The 13,927-nt window shown below is 36.0% G+C and overlaps 1 protein-coding gene across 3 annotated transcripts in view; it reads left to right on the forward strand.

Annotated features, from left to right (window-relative positions):
- LOC126757507 (gamma-1-syntrophin) overlaps positions 1 to 13,927 on the forward strand; it is a 150,227-nt gene that overhangs the window by 84,363 nt on the left and 51,937 nt on the right. For all 3 annotated transcript variants that reach the window (XM_050471478.1, XM_050471476.1, XM_050471477.1), the window contains 3 exons: positions 4,262 to 4,326; positions 6,778 to 6,924; positions 9,975 to 10,260. In XM_050471478.1, the coding sequence (XP_050327435.1) occupies positions 4,267 to 4,326; positions 6,778 to 6,924; positions 9,975 to 10,260 (493 nt within the window). In that variant the 5' untranslated portion in view covers positions 4,262 to 4,266. The remainder of the gene's footprint in view (positions 1 to 4,261; positions 4,327 to 6,777; positions 6,925 to 9,974; positions 10,261 to 13,927) is intronic.

Below are 13,927 nucleotides of genomic sequence, written 5' to 3' on the forward strand. Positions count from 1 at the left end.
CTTACACTATACTATCTCTATTCTACTCCCTTAAATCCATGCTTACACATACAAACAAACACTCACACTCACACATGGTACATGCATGCATTGCCGTTGACCTAAATTCGAAAGTTAAAGCGAGTACGCTACTGAAAGCATGACAAATATCTGAGTATGTTCAAAGATAAGCGAACTACTCAAAAGGATATACGGTCGCACACACACACACACACACATGAGCAAGTAAGCATACACGTATGCTTATTTATGCATTTACTTATTTATTTACACGAGCTTCATATACATATATGTATACTGACATATATGTACAAATGTATATACTAGCCTAAGCAGCATACATATAGGCGCTTACACACTCAGGCGTACACCTAGTTAGTCAAGCGTCTGTGCTTCGAGACACACGCAAGCACACTTGTGCCATAATGAGACCTCATGAAAACTTTAGTGTCCGATAACAATGGCCCCAACAATGTTCAGAACAATAAATAAATTAAGAATAACAACAAAGCCTATAAGTAATGAAACACCTACATACACATATACATACATACGAATAAAAATATATGTAAAACGCAAGCGCATTCAAGCAACGTCTGCGCTTTGCTGTAATTGTGGCTCCGCTGTTGGCGTACACGTTCTAGGGGTCGCTCTAAATTGCTTATTGTTTTCTTGCAGACACTTAAAAATTGTGTGTTCTTTTTTCGGTTTAGCTGTGCTGAGCCATGTTGAGTATATAAAAAATATAAAAATAGAAAATTTTAAAGATAGGAAACCTAGAAATGCTAGAAAGAAGAAAAATGGTAACATTAAGAGAGGAAATACCTCATAATTAACGTTTTTTCTTCGAGTAAGACAAAAACACAAGCCAAGTGGCTGAAAATGTGAATCGTGTTTATGGCCCTGATACTGTAGATGACAACACTGCGCAATTTAGGTTTCATTGATTCCTTTCCGGTGATTTTATTGGTTCGATTACCCAGGAGCTAAACATTGAAAACCATGTAAGTTAGGTTGGAAACTTAAAAATCGCTTTCCATCATCGAGCAGAATCACAACAAAAAAATTCTCAAGCGAATGGTTACTAATAATAAAAAGTAGTTTCCTTGCGACAACATCTAGCGGAAATGGTCGAGGTTGAATGGCAATCAGCCGAGGCTGACGGTGATCAAGCAAGGATTAACAGTCAGGCAGGTTTTGCTGTGTTCCTTGGATTTCGAGGGAATTACCTATATGAACTGCTTGCCTGCGTCCAAATTATTAACTAGGTTATATAATGTAAACAATTTGACCCACTGAAGAAAAAATCAGCCAATAGTAGCCAGCTTTGACCAAGAAGAGAGGATTCGTGTTTCATCAAAACAACGTCAGGCCTCACACATCGACAGTGACTCGCCAGAAGCTAAAAGAGCTTGGTTATTTAGTTTTAAGCATCCACCTTATAGTTAGTCGTTAGCTGCTAACAAGTGATTACTACCTGTTTTCGTCCATGACGAAAGAATTTTTTTATGAAAAATCGTCTCAAGTGAAACTTGCGAAAATCGACTGCCCCATGTTTTTTTTGCAATAGCAATGATGGTTCCCAAAAGTGTCATTTTCACCTAAGTTGGATAAATCTAATTATGCTAAATAAGAACTTCAAAGCAATACCAAAATAATAGATATCTTTTAAAATAAATTTCCAATATTGAAATACATATTTTTCAAAAATTATTCGAAGTTAAAAATACTTAGTATTAAAAAATCTACCGATTGCAAATTTTCAGCAAACGAATTGAAATATTTGGAATTTAAACACTAGAATTTTATTTATTTATTTCTGTAAAGAATTTCCATTAGAACTTAACGTCTCTCTATGAAAGCTCGTCATTAAAAGGCATTCACTCAAGATACTTTGCAATAGTATAGAGACGGTTCGAAAACGAATGGATGATGGAGTTGAGGCTGGTATAGTGGGACCACGAGACAAACTACCTGTGGCCTTGGTTAGGTTTCCAAGTATTTTTAAAGCTGAGGTGTATGCCGTTAGCAACGAAACTTTGGACAATCTGATCCGTTTAAATTATATTAGCAATGGTGATGGAGTGTAAAAAATGCTTAACAAGTCAGCCACTGAAAATAACATCTTACTGGCATGATTTCCTAAGCTTAGAGGCACCAATGGAAATTAGGTTGCCGATTTTCTGGCAAAATAAGCTGCGGCAGCCAGTTTGAATAGTTGACCGGAACCGTTCTTGGCTGTGAGCATACACACGCCAAAGTGTAGAAGCATTAGAGTACATACTCTTAGATTGCCTCGCAATCGTACGAAAAAATAGTCAAGTTTTCGAGCATCAACCCAAAAGCTTTTGATTTGACTGGATTAAACAAAGTGTTGTGACAACGGGAGAGAACATCAACCGGTCACAATACATTCCTCGCATTTTAATTCATCTATCTAACAACAAAAACTAATCTTAACCAAAATACGATCTGTGAAATCAAAAGAAGCAAAAGATACTATTTATGGTTTAAAAATAACAAAATTGAAACAAAATTTCTGAATTATTCAATTTAAAAAAATTTTAAGCATATTAAAACATACTCTACTAAAAGCAAAACTTCGCATAAATCGTGATTATATTTACTATTATACAAACCGACAAATGAACATTGAAGCACATATACTTAATACAACTCAACTCGGACTTTCAGTGGTATTAGTTGGTAATAGAATAGAAATTAATAAACTCTTGGGTCAAACTACTGTAAATCGTATATAGAGGAAAGTATTTGTATTTGTGCAATTCATTCAGTAGCTGTGAGCAATAATTTTGGGAGAATGTCAAAAAGAAAACAAATTACTAAATAAATACGAATTTATTTATTACTCCATGCATCCAAAGACACCTTACACTGTAGAGATTATATATAATATATATATATGTATATATAGAGATTAGCACACATTTTAACCCATCAGAACACCCACACATAAAGCATAAAAATAGTATTCAAAGGACTAGCCAAGTATATATATAAATAGATATATATATACATATATGCACATACACGCTTATATGTATAATAAGCCAACCCATCCACATTCGTTAGTGAATCAACTACCTCCGCAAGTTTGTATACAACAAAGGGCCACCGCTTACATAATCGCTTTACCATCAGCTTAGCTGTGATTTGAACTGATTTCGCCGCGTTTCAGCGCTGTTTATTTTTATTAAATTAATTGATTTTCTCGTTGTGAAATATTCACCTGCCAGCTGCACGAACAGCAGCAATCACCGCTCACTGCTGCCAAAACAACACAAAACACAAGCACTTAAGTTGTCTTACCCGGCGCTGCAGGGCGTATACGCAACATTGCAATGGTGTTCGCAATTACATTCTTGCTTTTGTTGATTTTGCATTTTTTAGCTGCTACCTGCTGTTGTCTGCACTTCTTCAACCATTATTCAACTATTTAGGTTGAGTTTGCGACTTTTATTCAACCACAAAGCTAGATAGCTGAATCTTAGTTCGTTTAGTCAAGAGGGGATTGACACCAAAACCCTGCCGGGGAAGTTCATGCAACGTTGCACGCACCTACGGAATTGTCGAGTAAGCGGTAATGACGGTGAATGTCAGCCGCAACAGTGGTAATACGTTAAACGGTTGACTGCTTGACGCTGCTCGACTATCTGTCATGCTTGTTGTCTATACCCGTGTTTTTGCTGACAGCCGCGTTTGCTGGCGAGCACTCGTCTGTAGTGTTATTGGTGAGTGGGTGTTTGGTTTCGCCGAAGTCTATTTAATTAATTGTCGGTGGTTAGCGATTAGTATTGTTGCAGAATTTTGTTTTTGTTGTTGTTTATACATAGAGCAGTTACTGGCTTGCGTAAATCTTACTAAGGAAACTACACACACACACATTATATGCATGTTTGAGAACACATCTAAACTTTTATACAAATTTCCAACCAATAATGCCGGCTACGACTACATATACTGATATGTGCGCGTGTGTGTGTTTTGCGTGGTTAACTTTACGTACATTAATTATTGATTTTCTAATTGGCCTTTGTAGATTGAGTTCAAATGGTTTCGAGGCCGTTTTGCGTTTAATACGCAATGTCATTGTTATTTATGGGCTCTAAGTCTATCCAATTCACTGAGTTCTGAGGATAGCAAAACTTTTACTCATGCTTAATACTTATATTTTTATAAATCTTTTATATAGTTTGTATTAGTTTTAATTCATTTTTATCTCATTATTCTTCTATTGCAGGAAATATGAAGATCAATGCGAAAATGGCCACCCCTATAGAGGAAAAGGTTGACCAAAACTTAAAGGTAAGCTTCGATCAAATTTTAAATTTATAATAATTGAAAAATAATAAATAACAAATACGGAAAAGCTAAGTTCCGGTGCAAACGAACATTTTAAATTATTAAATCTTGCAAGAATCAAAGCCAGGGAAATACTGTAAGGTGTAAAACGTCAACCTGCGGATCAAAATCCAAGCTATTTTATACATACATATACTATATAGAAAGTATATGGAAGTTGGGGTAGTTTCGACTAGATTTTATCTATTTTTCCCAATACCACATACTATTTACATATCACTTACTAAAAAACTATTAATGTAGAGTAAAGGCAGCCGGATGTTCGAAAATCCTGATATTAGCTATATAGGGGGTAAGCTTCGCTCAAATTTATGTAGTTTAGGCACAAAGATACACTCTTATGTGTAAAACACGCTCTCTTATTTTCATTAGAATAACTCAAATATTGGCTGATATATCCAGTACAAAGTCACCCGGAAGTTCGATTAACTTTATATTAGGTATATAGAGGCTAATGGAAGTATTGGTCAGATTCAACCCAGTTTTTACATATAGACATACCATTAATGGAGAAGTACCATCCCTAAATTTCAGTTATATATCTCAGACACTGAACGATATTTTCGATCAAAAGTCAACTATAGGTACTAATGTCCAAATATGCGATACCTAGGGACTTGAACAGTTTTTGTTGGATTTGAACAATTTTTGGTCATAAGGTGGCATTCACTAAAGACATTTTTCATGCAGAGTTTAATCCTGTTATATCAATTACATACTTCTTGATTTGTGTACCGGAAACTGAACGAATCAAATGGAATTTAAAATTGTGTTATATGGGAAGTAGGCTTGGTTGTTGTACGATTTCGTCCATTTTCGTATAGAAATATAAGAAAAATGCCACGTACTAAATTTTGTCGATCGTTCAATTTTCAGACCAGCTCCTATAAGCTCTTTCATACCATCTCGGTGGTAAAATTTAATGACTCTGTCGTGTTTAGTTATTGATTTATCGCGATTTTAGTAGTTTTTAACAGTACCGTTATATGAGAAGTGTGCCGGGTTATTCTCCGATTTCATCTATTTTCACACTGTCGGTAGAAGTTTTTATAAGATTTGTACTCAGCAAATTTGGTTGTTATAGATTAAGTGGTTTAGGAGACATGTACATTAAACTTGTTAAAAGGCGGGGCCACGCCCACTTTTTCAAAATTTTTTCCCACAAGTGCCCCTTGCAACTGCGATCCTCTGTACCAAATTACAGCTTTATATCTAAATTTAGTGCTCAGTTATGGCATCTATGGCATATGAAGTTTCATCGAGATATCTCAATTTTTACTCAAGTTACAGTTTTCATGGACGGACGGACGGGCAGACAGACAATCAATCGGATTTCAACTTTTCTCGTCATTCGAATCATTTATATACAATATACATTATATAGCCCTATATCTATCTCGATTAGTTTTAGGTAATATGTACAACCGTTGGGTAAACAAAACTTTAATACTCTGTAGCAACTGGTTTCAAGAGTTACACTCTCGGCTCGATCTTAGCAGAGATGTCACTTCGGCAGCTTACTTGTAGAACGGCGTTGTGGTACCTAAATCAATATAATTGATGAGAAGACCTTCATAAATCTGCAAAGTGCTTTGAGTCTGTCACCAGTATGTTAACATGTCAGTTTCAAGTATTCCCCTTGGTTCACCGAAGTATACCTCAAAACTCTGTCTTTGACTACCGACATGTTTCAACTTCAGTCTTGTAAAACTTAGACTGTGGAGAATAAAGGACTGGATGTTTTCCTCTCAACTTCTTCCATACAACGTCCGAAAAGATTTCTAGCCTTACTGGCATCAATCTCTATTGGACAATGCGCGTTAAGAACTTCACAATTGTGGCAAGATGAACCTTGCTAAAAGAAAGTAATCCGGTATGTCTCCTGCTTTCTGCTCTAGACCAAAAGGATCTCGCGAAAATTAAGTACTGCGCATTGTTTTGCATCTTATAACGTCGATCATTCAAATAACTTTCTCCTAAAAAAAAGGAATAGTGCAAAACATAGATAAAGAATTAAAGTAAATATAGAATAATCAAAATCGGTTACTTTGTTCAAAGGAATTTGATAGTTATGTTCACTATTCAAACAGTCAAATGGTTACAAATATATCGATTCTGCTCAGACACACATTTAGAATTAATAGCATTATTTTTATTTAAAGGATTCAAAAACAGCTTTCTCCCTTTCTGAAAAACTTATAACTGCTGTAAAAACTTATGCTCGTAAATTATCTTATTTCAATAGAAAGGCAAAATACATTGAAAAGAGAGTATAAAAAGAACTTGAGGCGTATTCAAAGACATTTCCCTCTCCATGTAACATTAGTCGTATATACATATTTTACCTAGAACTACATTTAATAAATAAATGCATACTAACATATTTGTTTACAGATCCGCACTGGTATGGTAAATGTCAGCGATGGCAAAAGTAAACCAGAACCACTTAGACTGAATTTAACTATGGAACTGGTTACGTTGCAAAGGTTAGAGGTCGTTACGCCAACAAATCCTCACAATGGACCACCAATGGAATCGAAGGTAAATAGCAATTAGGAAACTCAAATTATTCTACCGCATATTATAATACATTTACATACCAATATTCCATGATTTTTTTTATAAAGCATTATATCATATATACACAAATATTGTTTTCAAATAATTTTATTCCACAAACAATGCAAGAATATGATCACCAAGATATTGATAATTTTAAATATAGTAGTAAATAATATATTTTTGTACGAAAATATGCCTTTTAAGGCCCAAGGGATCAATAACACTAGTGCAAGTTTCTGGTTAAGTTGAATTTTGCTGTAGCTCACAATTCTCCAGGAAAGGTAATTTTGAAACACTAATTCATGCTTAGGATTGTGGAATTTCTTTCAAAAAGATTTCTTTTATACACAAAAATAAATGTCACCTTAACTTTAAATATGATTCTGACATAGCTATCCTACGAACATATACTTCAATTAAAAAAAAAAAATAAAATATAAAAAGTAAGAAAGGGCTAAGTTCGGGTGTAACCGAACATTTTATACTCTCGCAATTCGCAAGGGTTAAAGTCGAAGAAATACGTTCAGGTGTTGACAAAACTTTATATTAAACTAAGACAGTTATTAGAAAGAGACTCTTTCCGAATTTCATTAAGATTTCTTACAAATTGACCGACTACGTACAACTGTTCTATTGGTCAATATCTGGGCCTGGCAGTAGTCCCATTACACCCATCTATAATACCGAGCTATGTATGTATACGAGTATGTAGTTATACTATATGTAGAAAGCTTCATCAAGATATCTTACTTTTTACTCATGTTACCGCTTGCACTGACAGACGAATTTCAGCACCTCTCGCCAAACTAATATATAAAGGGTGAACCATTTCGAGGTTTCATACTTTTTTAAAGCAAAAACACAGAAACTTCAAATTTAATGGGGATTGTTTATTATCATTCGAAATAACATTCTTTGGCAACAACATGGCTACTGACTACGACTACGTCTCAGATGGTCCATCCGTTGAGTCCAACTTTCGATGATTCGTTCAAGCATTTCGACTGGTAACTGGTAAACGACACGCGTGATGTTTTGCCTTAATCGGAACAGAATTGTCCACATAGACTTCCATATCCCCACAGAAAAAAGTCTAATGGAACGGCACAAAATGTGAAATTATTTACTCACCGAAGTGTTCTCTCAATAAATCCATTGATTGATGCGATGTGTGGGAAGTGGCGCCGTCTAGTTGAAACCAAATGTCGCCGAGATCACGAGCTTTAATTTGAGGCATCAAGTTATTTATCATGACGCGATAACAGCCGCTATTGACGTTGACGGCATCTTTTTTGAAGAAATATATATCGACAATTCCACTGGCCCACAAATCACACCAAACCGCTTTTTTTATTTTCTGGATGAAATTGCAAGTCTTGAATCTCTTCATGTTGCTCTTCATCTCAAATGCGGCAATTTTGCTTGTTAACATGCCCATTCAACCAAAAATAAGCCTCATCGCTGAACAAAATTTGACTCGAAAACGTTGAAACTTCTTGAAACCTTCGTAGAGCCTATAGAGTCCTTCAAACGGCTTCAGTGCGAACGGCACCGGATCGACTCTCCACGATCTTCGTGTACACTCTTAACTACAGCTGATATACTTTCTTTACTGCGTGCTGAACATGGTCTATTCGGTCCAATTTTATACAATAATGAACGCTGGGTCCCAAGATCGGTGATGGGGTTGCGAATAGTAAGCTCAATAGGCCGATTATGTTGATCATAAGTTGAGCGAAGCGCACGAAATACATTCTCTACAGAACGTGAATTTTCGCAATAAAGTTGAACGATTTGTAAACGTTGTTCTAGGCCTATGTCTTTTCAAGATAAAATGCCAAACAATACTTAACTAAAATAACATAACCACTTGACACGACTCATGCGTGATCTAACCAAAAATATATATGATATAAACAACATTTAAGTGAATAAAATTGTTATCTGTAATAACAGATTGCGAGAGTATAAAAATAATAATAATTCTTATTGAATAATTTCATATTAATTTCAGAATTTTCGTTATTTTTAAATTTTTGGTTTTGTCTTCATGTTTTAAATTACTCAAGCCTAAGGAGAAAAATTTATATTAAGTATTTTTAAAATTCAGATAAAATTACTAAACTTTGCATTTTCTACTAAAAAGCAATTCCCAAAATGCTTTCATAATAGCAAAATAAAACCAGTCTCTCCCATTTATTTGCATAAGCTTCAAATGATTTAGTTGAAACTTTACTATAAATGAGTTGAATGTTGTAACTCGGAAAATAGTTTATGAACGCCCAGAGGGAACACGCATGCAGCTGTGCGCAGTGCGATATTTATCAGACGAACATGCACAAATGGATATATTTATATATGATACACATGGTATATATGATACATATGTATGTATGTACATATGTGGCATAATCATAAGTATACAACATGCCTCCAAGCTTCAACTAGCAGTTGTATGCCACAAAAGTATAACAATGGCACAAAGACAGAACTGTTATTATATATAATTAAATATTCGATTGCATGTAGAACATGACAATGTCCTTGAGGGAAAACGAAAACGAGTTTCACTCAAGCTCACACAAACATACGTACTTGCAACATTGATAATTGGATCAAATTGCAGCGGGCGCATATGCAAATGTGCATTGTGCTGCCAGATTGTGAAAATATTTCAAATTAAATGATTTATTTGAAGAAAGCGCTTTTTAAGCGAATAACTCAAAGTGAATATATTATTTTGATAAGCAATATTGATTTATGAAAGTTAAAAAATATATGCAATTTGCCAAAATTAATGCCACGGAGCTTAAATGAACTGTTATTTTTACCTTAACTATGCATATACCCAATTATACATATATACTATTTTTGCTCCCCTCGTTAAAAGCTAACAAATCATTATTTCTCAGCATCTTGTCCTCCCCTACTATTTATTTAGCATTAAGTATTTATGTAAAGCACAGCTTACGTTTACAACAACAACACACCATTAATATTTTTCTTCTTGTTGTTTGTGTAATTTTTAGGAGCGCATGGTACAGATTACACGTCAAAAGCAGGGCGGCCTTGGTCTAAGCATAAAAGGTGGTGCCGAGCATAAATTGCCCATTTTAATATCGCGCATCTACAAGGATCAAGCGGCGGATATTACAGGCCAACTATTTGTTGGCGATGCGATAATTAAAGTGAATGGCGAATACATCACAGCTTGTCCGCACGATGATGCGGTGAATATATTGCGTAATGCCGGCGATATTGTTGTGCTGACGGTGAAGCATTACCGTGCGGCGACGCCATTCCTGCAAAAGCAACGTGAGTTAGCATAATGAAGATTTGCAAAAAAATCAAAATATATTACACTTTATATTGTATACACGTACTGCATATTAATTTCACACAATACGGTATTTTGCTTAAGAAATTTTGTGCCCAAAAATGGCTTAGTAGGTTACTTGTGAAAAATTTAATACACTTTTTTTAAATAGAAATCAGATTATTACATGACGGGCAATCTACTTTTTTAAAACTTAAGAATGATCTAATTATCCTCCTTATTATACTTAATCAGGGTATATTTAGCTTACATGAAGGTAATACGTCGGAGTCCCTAAAAAATATATAAGTAAATTATCAGCATGACGAGCAGAGTCGATTTAGCCTTGTCCGCCTGTCTTTTCGTTCTTAGCTTCACCGTATGATAAAGACGCTATCGCAAGTGAAATACAATATCATTAATTCATTTTCAAATAAGACAACTGTCAAAATTTATTGAAATCGGACTAATAGTCTATTGTGTCCTCTCCTATATCACATAGGTATAGTCACAATGGTCCAGCATCCTAAACAATTCCAGAAGCTTGTTGTGATGTGATCCCTATACATGTGTATGGAACCTAGGGCCTTGAGCCTGCTTCTGCAAATGGCTGGGCAATCCAGAATCAAGTGTTCTGAAATTCCCTATTCCATGTCGCAGAACCGGCGGCTTGCGCAAGACCCATGTTGGACAAGTGCTTTCGGAGTCTTCAGTGTCCTGTATAGGGCGCGACAAGGAGACGGAATTTGTCTCGGGGCAGGTTGATCATTTCCTAAAACCTTGAAAAGTTGTACCCCCCCAAGTAGTTATAGCGACACACTGGTTGCGATAGTTGCGGTGGAGATTGAGCTCTGTACACTGACTTATAGCAAAGACTTCTTTCGTTATTGACGACTAAAAATTAGTTTAACAGGTTGACAAGTGGTACCGTAATCCGTTTTGTATGAGTCACGCTAAGGTGACCCGAAAATGCCCATCACGGAGGATAACGTGACAAAATTCCACGCTGTCGTCGTGAATGCAATGTTAAGCATGATAAAGCGGTAGGTACAACCAACAACAACACTACCTCGCAAAAGTGTTTTCACGCCGTTTAAACGAAATCGAAAGGAGTTTCTGCATCTTTCATGGCCGCCGACGAAACATGGATACACAGGTATACTAAAAGAAAAGTCGAAGCAGTAGACTACATCTATCGAACCAGCTCTGAAGACGACGTAAAATGTGCTATCGTCTTGAGTTCTTTCTGGGATTCACTAGATGTTAGATGTTTCAGCATGGAGGCTGAAATTATCGACCGTTATGCCCATTCTGGCGGTAAAATCGCCAAGCGCGATTTTGACATCAAATCGGGGGCAGTTTTCATAGGTGCACCCCAAGCGCTCATAAAAGATATCTTTGGTCACATCGTCCTTCCCTTCCGTCTGGGCTTGGGCGCAAATCAACGATAAGTTAAGGAACTTCGCTTTGACGCGGATTGTGGTTAAATGTTTATCAGCCGGGGTGAATGCCAGTACTCGGCAGCCTAGTCTCTCTCCCACCACCGACCCGCACCGACTTTGCGCTCATTTATATGACCACTGCAGTAAATGCCACAAGGACGTACTCGTTTCAGACCTTGTCCCGTCCATCGCATTTCTTGAACGGCGGTAATGTAAGCCTTTACTTTTACGAGGACACTGGTTCCCTGAAATCGTAATCCTTACTGCTTTGGTCGTCATCAAAAGGGGGTTTCTCTTCCGAGGCTGTTTTTTTACTTTTCATGGAGATGTTTTTTAAAAGGTTTGCTTCTCACTTTAGCTCGCTTTCAAACGGATATTCTCTGGATAATCAGAGAACTCACTTGTGGAAACTTCTACACATAACTCCATCCGATCAGAATACTCACACAAAATCTTCAAGAATTAAAAAAAGAAAAATGAAAACAAAGAAACTATTGCAGTCTCAAATACCTTAAGAAAAAGAATGCAATATCCATTATTCACGTACTCACATTGGAATTTTTCCGAAAGCTTCTTTGTATAATACATATGTAATTTTAAATTTCAGTAGAAATATTTTCAATTCCAAGAGAAAAATGCCACAAAAATGCTTTATCCAAAAGTATATCTAATTATCTTTTAAATTCAAATTTTATTCAATGCAAGCTTAAAAGTAAGCAATGAAATAACTGTGGTATTCCCACCCAAATTGAAATGCCCGCAGCCATTTACTAGGATAACAACCGAAAGCAATAAGTGTAAAATCCAAATATTTTCTTATTTTAATTTCACTCTCAGCTTTTTTCCCCCGGAATAAAATACAGTTTATTACTTTAAGAACAGTTCATTATTTAGGCATTTGTTGTTTTGAGTTGAGTGAAACTTGTGCTCATTAAGTTGCCAAGTTCCTTTCACAACAAAGTTCAAAGCAATACACAATTGGCATGCGTCTGCGTGGTGGCCTTTGAAAGCAGGACAAACACACACACACACACATGCACTTAAACGAAATTACATATGTCTTAGTGTAAGTGTTTAAATGCACAAACACTGCAATTCGCAGAGTGTCCTTACCCGCGGCACCTCATTTTCCACATTTATGCTTTAATTAAATTTAATTACACGCGACATTTCGCAATTCGTAAAAATAATCACGAAGTTCATAATTTACATGTAGACCCGGCACTCATACATGTATACCATGTACGTGGGAAATTGATGATGATGTAAACATATATAATGTGTATATATGTAATTTGTATGTCATGTGTCCCTCTATGTTGTACGTGCCTTCGGGACCTCATTAATCATAATATGAGGATATAAGCTTAATTTAAAGCTTCATTACAATCTCAAAGGCGTTCTTTTGAATTCAGATTAATAACAGTTTAAAAAAAAAGAAAGAAATTTATTTAGATTAATGGCACTTCTTTAAAGAATAGAAATTGAAGGGTTGACGAAAAACGTATAATAACTTTTTTAAGATCATAAACTCCTTATACTGACCACTAAATGCACCAAAAGCTTTTAAATAGGCTCTAAGGATGGTTTTTGTTCCAGCTCGCAAGCTTTCAGAGAGAATCTACCAAATTACTTTAACCTAAAAAATGCAACTGTAGAAGAATGGAAGATAGGAAGAACCCATTTCATTCATATTGTACTGTGAGTCCAGAAAAACTAGTTTAATCTTTGGATTTCGTGGTCGGGTGCTTCTCAGAAGCAGTTCTTGCGTGACCAAAGCGATCTGGGAACAAAAATATATATAATTAAAATTAAATTACAACAGCTAAGCCCAGCTTTAAGAACTTTTCCAGCAATTTTAGATAAATATCTTCCTGGCTGCTCTGCTTCTTCTTCTTTATTATTGACGTAGACACTGCTTACTCTGTTTTAGCCGAGTTTACAACAGCGCGCCAGTTTTTCCTTTCCGCTTTTTGGCGCCAATTGGAGATTCCAACTTGGCTACACGTCCTTCTCCACCTGGTCTTTCCAACTGAGTTAAAGCCTTTCTCTTCTTCTGCTTCCTCCGAAGGGTACTGCGCCGAATACTCTCAGTGCTGGAGTATTTTCATCCATTCGGGCGACATGACCAGGTATATCCCCAAATTTGTGCGGTGGGTTTGGGACCGGCTACGTAAAAAATACCTCCTCCATAAAAAGAAGAAAAAACCCTCGGCCGAAAGAC

This window comes from Bactrocera neohumeralis, chromosome 4 (genome assembly GCF_024586455.1).
Source record: "Bactrocera neohumeralis isolate Rockhampton chromosome 4, APGP_CSIRO_Bneo_wtdbg2-racon-allhic-juicebox.fasta_v2, whole genome shotgun sequence".
Classification (NCBI taxonomy): Eukaryota; Metazoa; Arthropoda; class Insecta; order Diptera; family Tephritidae; genus Bactrocera; species Bactrocera neohumeralis.